The sequence below is a fragment of the Mastomys coucha genome, unplaced genomic scaffold, assembly GCF_008632895.1.
Source record: "Mastomys coucha isolate ucsf_1 unplaced genomic scaffold, UCSF_Mcou_1 pScaffold22, whole genome shotgun sequence".
NCBI classification, from domain to species: domain Eukaryota; kingdom Metazoa; phylum Chordata; class Mammalia; order Rodentia; family Muridae; genus Mastomys; species Mastomys coucha.
This window is the reverse complement of record NW_022196905.1, coordinates 167,188,623-167,203,538: the sequence shown is the minus strand read 5'-3', so window position 1 is coordinate 167,203,538 and position 14,916 is coordinate 167,188,623. Positions and strand designations below refer to the sequence as shown.

The window sequence follows — 14,916 nt, the reverse complement described above, 5'->3', positions numbered from 1 at the left end:
GGAGGCTAGGGGGGTGGGAGGTTAGGGTTCCTGTGCTACTGTGCCCACCATTACCTGGGCCCTGGGGATTTCAACTCAGGTCCTGCACTAGGATAGCAGTGGGTGCTTTACACACTGAGCTGTCTCCCCAACCCTAAGACTTTTTCTTAGGGAAAATGACCTACACATTATGTAGGCATGTCTTTCATGGATAGGATTTATTTTTAAGAGAGTGTCTCACTATGTGGCGGCCTTGGTTGGCTTTGAATCCACTATGAAGATCATTCTGGCTGTGTTGACCAAACTGATTCAGACTCACAGGAGTTCTGGCTTCTGCCTCCCACGTGCAGGAGTTGAAGCATGCAGCACCCCACCTCGGCCATCTGATCTGCTAGTTTTAATGTATTTTCAGGCGTCTTATTTTCAGCTATAGGACTTGCATGTCAAAACTCCAATTGAGGTTTGGTTATAGGAAAGATTTGTTTTCGTCATTAAAAATGTATTAAATCACAAGTTAATGTAGACTATATTTCTCTGATCATTTCTGTTTAAGCTCATGGTGCATTACCAGCCAATTGCAGGATCTGATGAGTGGGGTTCAACATCCACTGAGCAAGGTCGGCCAAGATCGGTAAAGAGAGGCGTTGAGAACATCCCTGTTGATATTCACTGTGGTAATGTTTACCCTTTGTTTTTCCTTGTGTTCTGATGTTGATCTAGTCTTTAAGTTGGGGCTTTCTTCTTTGGATTTGTATTACTTCAGAGGATTAAAAATATTCTTTAATTGTGTGGGTTCATTCTAAATTAAGACTAATATCACTTCATCTAAGTGATTTAATTTTTTTATAGGCTTCTCCTTGCTTTTGTTTTTTAATTCTTGGTTTTTGACAAGAGTCTCCTGTAGGTTAGGATTGGTCTTAAACTCATTTTTTTTTCCAAGACAGGGTTTCTCCTGTGTAGTCTTGGCTGTCCTGGAACTCACTCTGTAGACCAGGCTGGCCTCGAACTCAGAAATCTGCCTGCCTCTGCCTCCCAAGTGCTGGGATTAAAGGCGTGTGCCACCACTGCCCGGCTGGTCTTAAATTCATTTTATAGTTAAGGATAACCTTAAAGTTTTGATACTCCTACAACCATCCCCCTTGTGGTGAGAGTAGAGGTATGCCCTGCTTTGACCATTTTATGTGATACTGGGATCAAACCTAAGGCTTCCCTGGACAAGGTAATCATTAATCAGTGGTTCAGCAGAGGCCAGTGGGGGTCTACATAGTGATCTCCAGGCTAGCCTATGCAACAGAGTGAGACTTTGTTTCAAAACAAGCAAAAAAAAAAAATGTAGGGCTTTGTGTATGGTAGGCAACCATTCTACCAGTTGAACTACATCTGGGTAATGGGTGTGTGTACTCAGTACATGCATGTGAATGTCACCAAAAAATAAAAAAATTAGAAAGTAAGATTAATGTTGTATTAAGTAGTTAAATATATGACTATTTTGTACCTTTTAACTTACCTACTTTTATTTTAATTTTGTTATGTTTATAATGTTTCTAATTTTTCTTTTTAATTCTATTTCTAGGAGAACCTTTACAAATAGATCACTTAGTGTTCGTTGTCCATGGGATTGGACCAGCTTGTGATCTTCGTTTTCGAAGCATTGTTCAATGTGGTAGGTCTGTAAAGCATGTAAGATAGCTCATTTGAGAAAAATGAGCTCCTGTGAGAAGGATCAACATTGTCTTTAGTCTGTTATCTTAAGAAGATTTGTAGAGCTGAGCATGGAGAGAAGGGAGTGAGCGTCTCTAGACCTGAAGGATAATGTCCAGAGACTTAATGCTCTTAACTAGTGTCACCTATGTGAGTGAACAAGCCTGTAATCCTGGTGAGACTCTTCTGTGATTTAACCAGCCTATTATAAATTTAGAGAGAGCCATAAGTTTCGGAGTTTAATAATAGAGACTTACCAGTCTCTATTGTAATTCATGACAGACCTCGCTGAATTCATGAGTGTGACTTCCTTTGAAAGGTAGAGTCTTCAGAGTTTGTCCCATTTGGGGATTCTCTTCTACTTGGGAATAGTTCTGAACGGACTAGAATTAGGGTCTGCAAGGTTAAGGTTGATGTTGTGATAAAAATGTTGAACAACAGTGTATTTTCCAAAAATACAAGGTTTTAGAGGCTGGGGCGAATGCTCAGCAGTTAAGAGCACTCATTGGCTGCTCTTCCAGAAGACCTAGGCTTGATTCCAGCACCCACATGGTGGCTCCAAACTCTCTGAAGGCCAGTTCCAGGGGATCCGATACCCTTTTCTGACCTCTGCAGGCAATGCATGCATGTGGTACAGACATAACATGCAGGCAAAGCACACACATGAGTAAAATAAAAGTAACTTCTTTTAAAGAAAGGGTTCTCCCTCTGGCTGTCCTGGAACTCTCTGTAGATCAAGCTGGCCTTGAACTCAGAGATCTGATTGCCTCTGCCTCCCAACTGCTAGAATTAAAGGCATCACTACACTTGTCTAAAAGTAATTTTTACTTTTTTTTTTTTTTTGCATCAGATTTCATTATGGGTGGTTGTGAGCCACCAATGTGGTTGCTGGGATTTGAACTCATGACCTTCGGAAGAACAGACTGTGCTCTTACCCTCTGAGCCATCTCACCAGCCCTAAAAGTAATTTTTAAAAAAATAAATATAAATTATTGGCTAATGGATGCTTTTAAAAACCAGGAAGTTGCCAGGCGGTGGTGGCGCATGCCTTTAATCCCAGCACTTGGGAGTCAGAGACAGGTGGATTTCTGAGTTCGAGGCCAGCCTGGTCTACAGAGTGAGTTCCAGGACATCTTAGGGCTACACAGAGAAACCCTGTCTCGAAAAACCAAAAGAAAAAAAAACCAGGAAGTTTTGACTTTTGAGTAGCTGTCTTCCCAGTTAGTTTACTAGCCTGTTTCCATTTCAGGAGTGGCTGTCCGTGTGTCTGTCTGCCTGTCTGTCTTTTTAGACAGACTCTCACTAGGTAACACTGGCTGACCAGGGATACTTTATGAGGATGACCAGCTGGCCTGAGGTCACAGAATTCTCTCCCTGCTTCTGCCTCTGAGTGCTGGCACTGAAGGTGTGAGCTGGCACTCCCTGCTGTCTTTTTCTTTCTTAAACTATTTCTTTTAAAAAATAATTTTTAAATTTTAAAGAATTACATTTTTGTATTTGTGTGTAGGCACATATGTGACACAGCACATTTGTGGAGGTCAGAGGACAACTTGAAAGAGTCACTTCTCTTTTTCTACCACGTGGATCCACAGGTGTTCAGGCCTTGTGCCAAGCACTCTTACTTACTGAGCCATTTTGATAGACCAGCTGACTGATGCTGATTCTATGAAACACACATGGAAAAATCAAACAAACAGGAAAACAGTAACAACTAGAGTCAGGGTGAGAACGCGACTACAAGACTCTTGGCACGGAGTCTTGTGATCTAAAAGCAAAGCCAGTCTATGACACAGTGTTTTGTCTGATAAACCCAAGCTTTATATTAAATAAACTTCTTCTCATTACGTGTCTTCATTTTTGTAAGCTAGTTACTTTGTCTCCGGTAGTGTGTCTGAAGGTGTGTAACAGGTACTGCTCACATCGTGTGGCATCCAGTCTGTGTGGTAATTGCTTTGCTGTTGATGCATACATTCATTTTCTTTTCTAGTTAATGATTTTCGAAGTGTTTCCTTGAACCTGCTCCAGACACATTTTAAGAAAGCCCAAGAAAATCAGCAGATTGGAAGGGTAGAATTTCTTCCAGTCAACTGGCACAGTCCTTTGCATTCTACTGGAGTAGACATGTGAGTAGTCCCTTAGACCCTTAAATTGTTAACTGTGATTAGAATATTTTTGATTGTCATCATGCTTAAGTACATTTTTAAAGCTGATTATATATTAAAATAAAAAATTGAAGATGGAAATTTTTTTAAAACCTGTCAGAAATGGACAGCTTGGGTCAGTGACAAGCATTCATATTTAAAATGTAAGTCTGTGACTATTCGGAACCATCTGTAACTTCAAGACTCTTTGTTCCTTGAAATAACGGTTCCGAGATTTCTTAGATATGAATAAATGTCTAGGTCAAAAGCCTTTGATTGTTCCCTGCCTAGCGCATAACTTAATCATCCTCTTATACTATTCTAAATTCTGTCATGTGGCTTGTTACCTGGTCCTGAGTTTCATGGAAGGGTCTTCGTCCAGAATCTTCCTGTGCCTTACTATCTCCCAGAATCCTCTCTCTGTATTGGAACTTCCACCTTCCCATTTTCTGCCTGAGCTAGTAGGCCAACAGCATTTTATTGACAGGTAATGCTTCCATACAGTGCAAGACATTTTCTCTCCAACTGCCTCTGAGTGCATACACGACTTCCTACATACAGATTAACTGATCAGACCTTCACTTCCAGCGTTGAAGAGAATAAGCTTCCTGGTGGCGTTGGTGGTACATCCCTTTAATCCCCACACTCAGGAGATAGAGGCAGGTGGAGGCAGATGGATCTCTGAGTTGGAGGCCAGCCCACTGAGTGTGAGTTCCAGGATTGTCAGGACTAATGACTATCTCAAAAAGCAAACCAAGGGGGCTGGAGAGATGGCTCAGCGGTTAAGAGCATTGACTGCTCTTCCAAAGGTCCTGAGTTCAAATCCCAGCAACCACATAGTGGCTCACAACCACCTGTAATGAGATCTGACACCCTCTTCTGGTGCATCTGAAGACAGCTATAGTGTACCTATTTATAATAATAAATAAATCTTAAAAAAAAAAAAAGCAAACCAAAACAAAAAGAATTAAGCTTCTCATAAAAGTATCGCCTTTCTGATACTCCACTCAGTATTCTTTTTCGTCCTTTTCTTCCCTCCCTCTCCTGCATCAGATTCCACAGCAACCTCCTCACAGTTAGTCCTTCCGTAAGACGGCCATGTCCTCAGGGGCCTCAGGATTTTCAGCACTAATGGGCTTTTCTCTCTCTCCTCTGTGCTGTCTGTTTGCAGAGTTGAGAAGCAATCTATAGGGTTTGCACGTGCCATGCATTCCGTTCCAAAGCTACATCACAGCCCACCAGCACTAAGTTCTACTCATGTGTGCAGGATTAGCCCCTTCTTCCAGCCCACACCCTCCTTTTGAGACAGTGTCTTCCTGTATAGCTAGTGCTGAGTCTGAAATATCAATCCTCATGCCTCAGCTTCCCAGTGTTGGGATTACAGCCCTGTGCTGCACTACCATGTACAGCATTGAGAGCATTTATACTTTTTAAATTATTTTATGTATATGGCTGTTTTGCCTATGTGTTCTCACCAACATACCAGTGTACAAAGGCATGTTTGGCATATATCAGATCAAATTTGTGGTAAAAAACAAAAAAACCCTGAATTTTCCTGAATTTGCATTCCATCTTTGCACAGGCGTGTGCTAATCTTACCTGTACTGTTCTATTATTAGCATATCTGCTGCAGAAGCAATCACTATATATTTGTAATTTCTTGGAGATGTATTATTAAGTTATGGTCAGTCCTTTGTCTTTAGCTATCTCTGGTTAAAATTAAAGAATTGTCCCTGGTGTGGTAGCACATGCCTTTAATTGCAGCACTCAGGAGGCAGAGGCAGGTGGATCTCTTTGAGTTCAAGATCAGCCTGGTATACATAGTGAATTTCAGGATAGCCAGGGCTCTGTAGAGAGACCTTGCTTAGTGGTGGCACACGTCTTTAATCCCAGCACTTGGGAGGCAGAGGCAGGTGGATTTCTGAGTTCGAGGCCAGCCTTGTCTACAGAGTTCCAGGACAGCCAGGGGCTACACAAAGAAACCCTGTTTCGAAAAACAAAAACCAAAACAAAAACCAACTGATGCTCCCTCACAACAAAACCTCTTTACTTACTGTTACTGTAGAGAAAGGGAGTGAGTGTGTGCATGCAGGCACATTCACTGTAGTGCACATCTTACTGTTACTGTAGAGAAAGGGAGCGAGTGTGTGCATGCAGGCACATTCACTGTCGTGTACATACGGTGGTCAGAGGAGGGCAAGTTAAGCTGTTTACTCCTATTGCAAGTTTTGTAATAAACACTTAGCTACTAAGTCATCTCACAAGGACAATATTTTTTATATAAAAATAAATAAGCACTCTATCATATGTTTTAATCTTTAATAAGTGGTAAAATTATATGCTATCAAAGAATTATTTTAAAATTTTTTTATTGTTTACTATCAGTGAATGTTTGATATATACTTATTTTATATACTTACATACCTGGAGTCACTTAAACATGTTTTAGATGCAAAGGAATCACAAATTTAAGAAACTCTAATAGTTGGGGAACATGATGTGAAATTTACAAAGAATCAGTAAAAAGTGAAAAAACCCTGATACATGGTATTTTTAAACATATATAATTTATTTAGTAAACATTCAAAACATACTACTATGCATACTTCATTTATATAAAATTCTCAAATAAAATTTTATTTACCAAATAAATGTTAAAGGGGCCTATTTTTGTAATAAATGCTTGTGATCCTAGCACGTGGGTGGTGGAGATAGGACCAAGGGTTCAGAGTTATTGCTGGTGCACAGAAACTTCAAAGTCAGATCCTGGCTCCAAAACTCTTGATTCCTGATCCTCCTGCTCAAACTCCACAGAGTCATGGCCACCCTGTTGTGTGCTGCTCGGCAAGCATCCTGAGCTGTGTTCTCATCCATCCCACATTTAAACAGATGTTTTATTTACTCTTGATTGTTTCATATATGTGCTTAGTGTATCTTGATAATATTCACTCCCAACATTTCTCAGCAGTTTGCTGATAATCTCCCAGCAGGTGCCCTTGCCACCTTTATGTCGTGTGCGTGCGTGTCTGTGTGTGTGTGTGTGTGTGTGTGTGTGTGAGTGACTGTGACTCACTCTAATCTGGTTACTGCTGCCTGATGGAATATTGACTGAAGATCTTGGCTTGCCCTTGTACGGATTTATTATGTTTATTCTCTTGTGTAACCATAGGTGCAGTGAGCTTGTGGGTACACACAACCATATTATGCCCAGAAGATGCCACTTCACAGCAGTCCTCCCCTTCCTTGGCCTCTTACATCTTTTTGTGCCCCCTCTTCTGCATTTGTTTCTTGAATTTTGGAGGTGTTAATATAGATAGATGTCCCATGTAGGGTTGAGCACACAACAGTCACTTATTCTTAACGTTTGACCAGTTATCATCTCTAATTAGCTGTGCACTACAGAAGAGCACTGGGACCAAGGATGGAGTCAGCACTAAGCTGTGGGTAGAAACAAGTTTGTTTTTTTTTTTTTTTTTTTTTTTTTTTTTGAGGCAGGGTCTCACTATGGAGCCTGGCTGGCTTAAACTTGAGATATATAGATATAGATATATAGGCTGGCATTGAACTTGCAGAGATCTGTCTGCTCCTGTCTCCTGAGTGCTGGGATTAAAGGTGTGTGTGTGCCAGTGTGCCAGACCTTATAATGTTCTTAGTGTTTAACTTTAAAAACCAGGGTTGACTACTTGTTGACTGGGGTTTTAGAAGACAGTTAAATTTGCTATAACTAGTGCATGCAAAGAGCAGTTTTTAACTAAAATGCTCTCACCCTGTTGTGAAAATGACTGTTATAAATTGAATAGACTGCCTCAACCAGTAACTCACTGTGGGAGCGACAGTCTAACTTTCTTTAAGTTTCATTTTTATTCTCTGTTCATGAGTGTTTGTTTGCATATCTGTCTGCGTACCTCTTGTATGTCTGGTGCCCAAGACCTGAAAGGGTATCAGATCCCTTGCAACTGGAATTCTAGATGATTGTGAGCTACCATGTGGGCTCTGAGACTTGAACCCAGTTCTCTTAATTACTGAGCAATCCCCTAGCCCCTCTATAATTCCATAATTAACCCCACAGCATTCTTTTCTGGTATTTATATATCTATTTATTTTATTTTTGAGACAAGTTCTCTGTGTAGCTCTTGCTGTCCTGGATTTGTTTTGAATTCCCAGAAATCCACCTTCTTCTGCCTCCTGAGTGCTGGGGTGAAAGGCCTCACCACTGTGCCCAGCCTCCTGAGTGCTGGGGTGAAAGGCCTCACCACTGTGCTCAACCTCCTGAGTGCTAGGGTGAAAGGCCTCACCACTGTGCTCAGCCTTCCATGAGACCATGCTTAGGGCCGATATGTAATTGCAGTGCTGCAGAATGTGGAACAAGAATTAGATGAGTATGGTTTTTTCGTAAGTTTTATAAAAGTTTTTAGGTAGAACGATGGAGCATAGAGATGACTTTTTCCATTGACACTGGTGGATAATGAGCTCCTCTCTCCCTTTATTCACAGTGAGAGGGCAACAGAGACCAAGTGAAGGGGCATCCCTGCTTAGTCTGCTCAGCGGCCCCTCTCTGCTGTCACACTCTTCCCCCTTCCTATCTGCAGTTAGGAAACAGTCTAAGTTGAAAGTTAAGGTACACATTTCTGCTCCAAGCTTCATAGTGTGCTTTATAGGATTTTCCTTAAGTCTCTTGTACTCAGAGAATTCTATATATAATATATACATATATTATAGGAGTATTATGATATGATTTTTGTAGAACTAGGAAGTTAACAAATGCAGGACGGCTTAAGGCTCCCATTAGTAATGCATGCATCTCTAAACTACTGTTGTGCTTAGCTCTAAAAATCTGCTTGGATTCATCTTAGATCTGTATATAATTAAGGAGAGGTTTTTATTGTTTTTTTTTTTCTCCACCATAGATGTGCATGATTAGCTTGGCATGGTGGCACATGCCTACCCATAATCCCAACAGTCAGGAGGCAGAGGCAGGTGGATCTCTTTACACAGAGAAACCCTATCTCAAAAAACTAAAATAAATAAATAAAAAGATGAACTTGAGTTTTACCAAATAATTAACCTTTTTGTTTCATGTTAGATGCTTAATTTCTTTTTTTTAAAGAATTATTTATTTATTATATGTGAGTCCACTGTAGTTGTCTTCAGATGCCCTAGAAGAGGGCGTCAGCTAACACGTGGTTGCTGGGATTGAACTCAGGACCTCTAGAAGAACAATTTAGTGCTCTTAATCACTGAGCTATCTCTCCAGCCCATTTAATTTCTTGAGGAAGAATTACCATTTATTTTGAGCTATAATTTTTTCTTCTTAAAATGTTACTTTTTACTTTTTTTTTCTTATTCAAAGGTGATAATTTAGTTATTTAACTGGTATATTAGTAGATCTTTGAAAAGGGGACTCAATTTTAAATGTGTAATTAAAAAAATAGTATTTAGTGAGTGTGGGGATTTAAATGAAGACCCTGTTCTCAGTCCTCACCTCTGTGGGGTACATAGTGAAGTGATGGCTCAGTTGGTTAAGCATGCTTTTGCAGAGGACTCAAGTTCAGGTCCTAGCACCTAAATGGTAGTTCACAACGGCCTGTAATTCCAATTCCAGGGGCTTCAACACCTTCTTCTGGCCATAGTGTTGCATGTCTTTCATCTGAGCACTTGGGAGGCAGAGGCACACAAATCTGTGAGTTTGAGGCCCATCTGGTCAGCACAGCAAGTTCCAGGATGGCCATGACTGTACAGACAGGCATTGTCTCAGAGAAAAGGAAAAGGAAGAAAGTAACAGTTTCAATGCAGATCTCCAAATCTAAGGCAGGGGAAGCCTGGTTCAGCCAGCCTCCCAGTTCCGCTCCCTGGAGGATCAGTGTTACAGTACATGTGTTCTTCCCAGGGCTCTTCTCCATTCTAGGGCTGTCCCCAACCCATCCCCCCTAAGAAAAACTGGACGTGGGGGTTAGGGCAGGGAGCTGGCCAGGAGATGAAGGGGAAGGGACCTATTCCATCTTCTCCAAGTTCCTGGCAACCCCTAGTCAGTGTTTGAGCCTGTGTCCCGTGGGCACCAGTTGGTGAATCCTTGGTGACAGTTTGGCAGCTTCAGGAATAAAGGGGAGTTCTATTTTCTATACCTGTACAACACAGATGTATACACATATTTAAAACTGAAATCTAAGCTGAGGAAGGGCTCTACCCCTAGGATCCCCAGTACTGGAGAGGCGGAATCAAGAATCACAAGGTCAAGGCTAGCCTGGGCTTTGAAGTGATAGCCTGTCAATTTTTTTTCTAAACTGAGATTCAGACAAAGTCTATGCTCTGAAGTTAAATGATATGTCTCTCCCTTTTCTTTTTTTATTTCCATTTTTTTGTTTTTTGTTTGTTTTTCTTTTTTTAAAAAAAGATTTCTTTATTTTATGTGTATGAGTACACTGCAGCTGTACAGATAGTTGTGAGCCTTCATGTGGTTGTTGGGAATTGAATTTAAGACCTCTGCTCCCTCGAGTCAACCCTGCTCACTCAGGCCCAAAGATTTATTTATTATAATAAGTATGCTCTAGCTGTTTTTAGACATACCAGAAGAGGGTGCCAGATTTCATTAAGGATGGTTGTGAGCCACCATGTGGTTGATGGGATTTGAACTCAAGACCTTCAGAAGAGCAGTCAGTGCTCTTACCCGCTGAGCCATCTCGCTAGCCCTTGTTTGTTTTTCAAGTCAGTTTTTTTAATGTAGCTCCTGGTTTTTCCGGAACTCACTCTGTAGTCTTAGGCTGGCCTAGAAGTCACATAGACCTGTCTGCATGACATGGCATGTCTACATCGTAATTTTCTATTTCTTTTTTGTTTGGATTTTATGATTTCTGCATTGGTTGTCTTTATTTGATCGCCCCTTGTTTGCTTCACTAAACAATAGTTTTCAAACTCGTGTCCTCTCTCCACCTGGTAAGGTCTCTTCTATTACTGCACATTTGGTCCTAAGCTTTAAGAATAAGCTAAATAATCACTTAGAAGTAACAATGGACTACATTTAGGTTTCCTGCTTAAAATATCTTTTTTTTCTCCTTCAGAGATCTGCAGCGGATAACCCTCCCCAGTATCAATCGCCTCAGACACTTCACTAATGATACAATTCTGGACGTCTTCTTCTACAATAGCCCCACCTACTGTCAGACTATTGTGGACACAGTAGCTTCTGAAATGAACCGGATATACACACTTTTTCTGCAGAGGAACCCTGATTTCAAAGGGGGTGTATCCATTGCTGGTCATAGTTTAGGTAACAAATGAATTCTCTGTAGCCAGAGAGGACAGTCACACTTTGAAATACAATATCTTTAATCAATAGCAGAGTCAGAGAATGACAAGCAATCTATGAGGAAGAGTTTGGAAGGGGTTGGAAGGGTGGTGGGAAATTGGAAAGATTCTCTCTGTTGATTTTCTTACATTTGTAATTGGCTTATGACGTTTTGTATAAAGGACAGCCAATGTCTTAGAAATTGTCCCTTCTTCTATTTCACTTATAGGTTCGCTTATATTGTTTGATATCCTAACAAATCAGAAAGATTCTATTGGGGATATTGACAGTGAAAAGGTAATTTGGAAGTTTAGATAGGTTCTTTCGTAGTATTCTATGCTAAAGATTTTTAGACTTCTAGCCTTCTGTGTTTAGTTATTTAGTCTTATGCCGTAATATTAAATGTACTTTTATTCTAATAGCCTGGGAATTATGTCTTGTCATTCCTGCGGGATAGAAGCAAGGTGGTGTTTTGTCTCCAGATCCCTGGCATATTGTAAACTAAACATAGGTGCCTGCCTTCTCTCTGTGAATATGCACTCCTGGGCACCGAGCTCCCTGAAGAGTGTGTGTAGGACAGTGCGCTAAGACAAAGACTGATGTGGGTGCTTTGTAGAAGTTATGTGTGAAAGCCAAGGGGAGACAGGATGATGAAACTTCTTTTCATAAAGTCCATGGACATTGTTACCCCAGATAAGATCGATCCAGTAGAGAAAGCTGCTAACTGCTGAGCCATCTCTCTAGCCTCCTCCTCCCTGATTTAAAATGTTATGTTCTCATCAGTGTTCTGCCTTCATGTATGTCTGCACCATCCTTGTACTGGTGTCCTCAGAAGCCAGAAGAGGACATTGGATCCCCTGGCACTGGAGTTACAGACAGTTGTGAGCTGTCATGTGGTTGCTAGGAAGTGATGATCCTCTGGAAGAGTAGCTAGGCTCCTAACCACTGAGTCATTTCTCCAGCCCTGACTATTTTATCTTAAATTATGTTTTCTTCATAAGCATTCATTAAGGGCTTTTTAATGATATGGAGAGATTTTGATATTAATTAAAAAATATTTTTTGCCAGGTATATTGCCTTTAATTCCAGCCCCTGGGAGGCAAATGCACATAGATCTCTGTGAGTTTGAGGCCAGCTTGGTCTATGTAGCTAGTTCCTGGTGAGCTAGGTCTAGACAGTGTGTGAAACTGTCTCCAAAAGAAAAAATAAAAAGGTAAATTTAAAAAAAATTAGCCGAGGTTGTAAAAAGTTAGAGATCCTTGTCTTAATATATAACTGTAATCCCAACCCTTGGGAGGTTGAGGCAGAAGGATCCAGAATTAAAAGGAATCACATCCTCAGTTACATAGTAAGTTTGAGGCCAGCCTGGACTACATTAGACCTTATCTCAAAAACAAAGCAAAGGTTAGAGTTACAGTTCATTGTTGTAAATATCTTACCTGATATACCTCATATTATAAAGTAGTATTAATAAAGAAAATAAATTTTCTGAATAATAAACTTTGTGGTACAATTTCTAGGGTTCATTGAGTCCTGCTGAGGATCGAGGGGATGTATCAACGTTAGAAGAAGAACTGAAGAAGCTTCAACTCTCTGAGTTCGTCACTGTCTTTGAGAAGGAGAAAGTTGACAAAGCAGCTCTGGTAAGAATAGGCTTTTAAGGTGGCTGGAGAGATGGCTCAGTGGTTAAGAGCACCGATTGCTCTTCTGAAGGTCCTGAGTTCAAATCCCAGCAACCACATGGTGGCTCACAACCATCCATAACAAGAGCTGATGCCCTCTTCTGGAGTGTCTGAAGATAGCTACAGTGTACTTACATATAATACATAAATACATCTTTAAAAAAAAAAAAAGAATAGGCTTTTAAATGTTATACCAAGCAGTTCTCAGTACTTTTATCCTCACATGTTTACCAAGAACATGCCCTTCGGGAGCTTTCTACTTACAAATATCTCACCACCGATGATGGTCTTCAGCATTGCTTACCTGCATTTTATCAAATAAAGCGATCTTTGCTGTGAGAGCTCAAGGTTCCCATGGACCATATTGATGTGCCCATGTCAGAGTGTGAGCTAAAGCAAGCTGAGCTTAGAGCAGATGTGAGTGCGGAGCTGGCCCTGGTGAACAGGAGCTGCCCAGCTTTTGCAGTTTCCCTTAGGTAAAGGGCTGGACTGTTGGTGTTTGCTTTCTCTCACTTTTGCTGTGCTTTTTCTGATTTGATACATCGGTTCACTTAGCTGGTATTTAATAAGTGCCCACTATGGTCAGGCATGTGCAACAGGATACTAGTAACATGGAGCTGGTTACTGTGTTAATTACACAGTTATATTAAGAACTGATGAAGAGGGGCTGGAGAGATGGCTCAGCAGTTAAGAGCACTGACTGCTCTTCTGAAGGTCCTGAGTTCAAATCCCAGCAACCACATGGTGGCTCACAACCATCTGTAATGGAATCTGATGACCTCTTCTGGGGTGTCTGAAGACAGCTACAGTGTACTTGCATATAATAAATAAATCTTTTTTTTTTAAAAAAAAAAAGAACTGATGAGAAAATATACACAGCAGTTTAAGAATGCAGAGGGAAGGCCATCCTTCCCCACTAGAGGGAGAGAGTGGCACTAATGCTGAGCTTTTGATCCCAACCCGTTGCCATCCTTCTGTGCTGGCCAAAGTCCTCACAGCTTGTCCGTCAGGAGGAGTAAGTGACCATCACTGGATACCAGCTTGCCTGATCTTTTTCATCCAGTAATCTGTGACTATGGGTTGACACTATAGTTTTTCCTAATACTTCTTTTTGGGTTATTTTATGATTAAGACAAGACTTTCTTTATCAAAGTTACTTGTGTGTTATACCTTAAGGGAGCCAGATCAGTGTAGAACCAAGAACAAGACTGACTCCTTTAGAGTCTAGAACATTTTATTCGGCTTAGATTTTATTTTGCTTAGAAATTAAAAAAACAAACCTGTTGTGTTGTTTATGCCTAGGCTTTATGTACAGACAGAGATCTTCAGGAAATGGGACTTCCCTTAGGACCCAGAAAGAAGATACTGAGCCATTTTAGTGCCAGAAAGAATTCAATGGTATGTGTATAAAATGGCTTAGTGGGGTGAGATAGTTCTTTGACACTGATCGTATCTTTATGCTTTAGGAGATATACACCCTGCTAACCAAGTAATGCTTTGCTTTGCTTTCCATACTAGGGATGAAATCTAGAACCTTATCCATGCTAGGCAAGCACTTGAAAACTGGGCAGTATCCATAGTGATTTTTTTTTTTACTTTTTGTTTTGAGACAGTCTCACTGCGTTGCCCTGGTTAGTTTTGAAGTCACTCTGTAGGCCAGGGAGACTTCAATTTGAACTTAAAAATCATCCTGCCTCAAGCCTCCCAAGTAACTGGGACTATTGCCTGCAGCGCCAAGCCCAGGTCTGCTCTGCCTTTGTTTTGTGGATTGGTGAGGTGAGGTCTCCCTGTGTTACTCAAGCTGTCTTCAGACTCCTGGCATTTTTATTTTCCTTGAACCGGGGGTCTCGCTATATAGCTATGACTGTCCTGGAACACACTGTGTAGACCCAGTTGGTCTTGAACTCACAGATCCTCCAGTTTTTGCTTTCCAAGTGCTGGGATCAAAGGTGTGTGCCACTATACCTGGCTTCCTCTTTCCGTAGCCAAATTGTTTGGACTACAGATGCGTGCAACCATTCCTGGCGGAGTAGTTTTCATCATTAGAATTGGCTCATTTTTTAGAAATTAAACACATTTTCTTTCTTTTTCTTTTTCTTTTTCTTTCTTTCTTTCTTTCTTTTTTTTTTTT

The 14,916-nt window shown here is 40.8% G+C and overlaps 1 protein-coding gene and 1 non-coding gene across 8 annotated transcripts in view; one reads left to right on the top strand and one right to left on the bottom strand.

Annotated features, from left to right (window-relative positions):
- The window catches only part of Ddhd2 (DDHD domain containing 2), a 55,565-nt gene that overhangs the window by 4,849 nt on the left and 35,800 nt on the right, over positions 1-14,916 (top strand). For 5 of the 7 annotated variants that reach the window (XM_031339370.1, XM_031339372.1, XM_031339369.1 and 2 more), the window contains 7 exons: positions 533-653; positions 1,553-1,642; positions 3,668-3,803; positions 10,877-11,085; positions 11,333-11,400; positions 12,624-12,746; positions 14,088-14,183. In XM_031339370.1, coding sequence (XP_031195230.1) covers positions 533-653; positions 1,553-1,642; positions 3,668-3,803; positions 10,877-11,085; positions 11,333-11,400; positions 12,624-12,746; positions 14,088-14,183 — 843 coding nt within the window. Of the gene's footprint in view, positions 1-532; positions 654-1,552; positions 1,643-3,667; positions 3,804-10,876; positions 11,086-11,332; positions 11,401-12,623; positions 12,747-14,087; positions 14,184-14,916 lie in introns of those variants that run through there. The other 2 variants (XR_004109821.1, XR_004109820.1) reach the window with 2 other exon arrangements.
- Positions 5,359-5,460, bottom strand: LOC116071662. Its single transcript, XR_004111058.1, has one exon. It is a non-coding gene; the product is annotated as a U6 spliceosomal RNA (small nuclear RNA).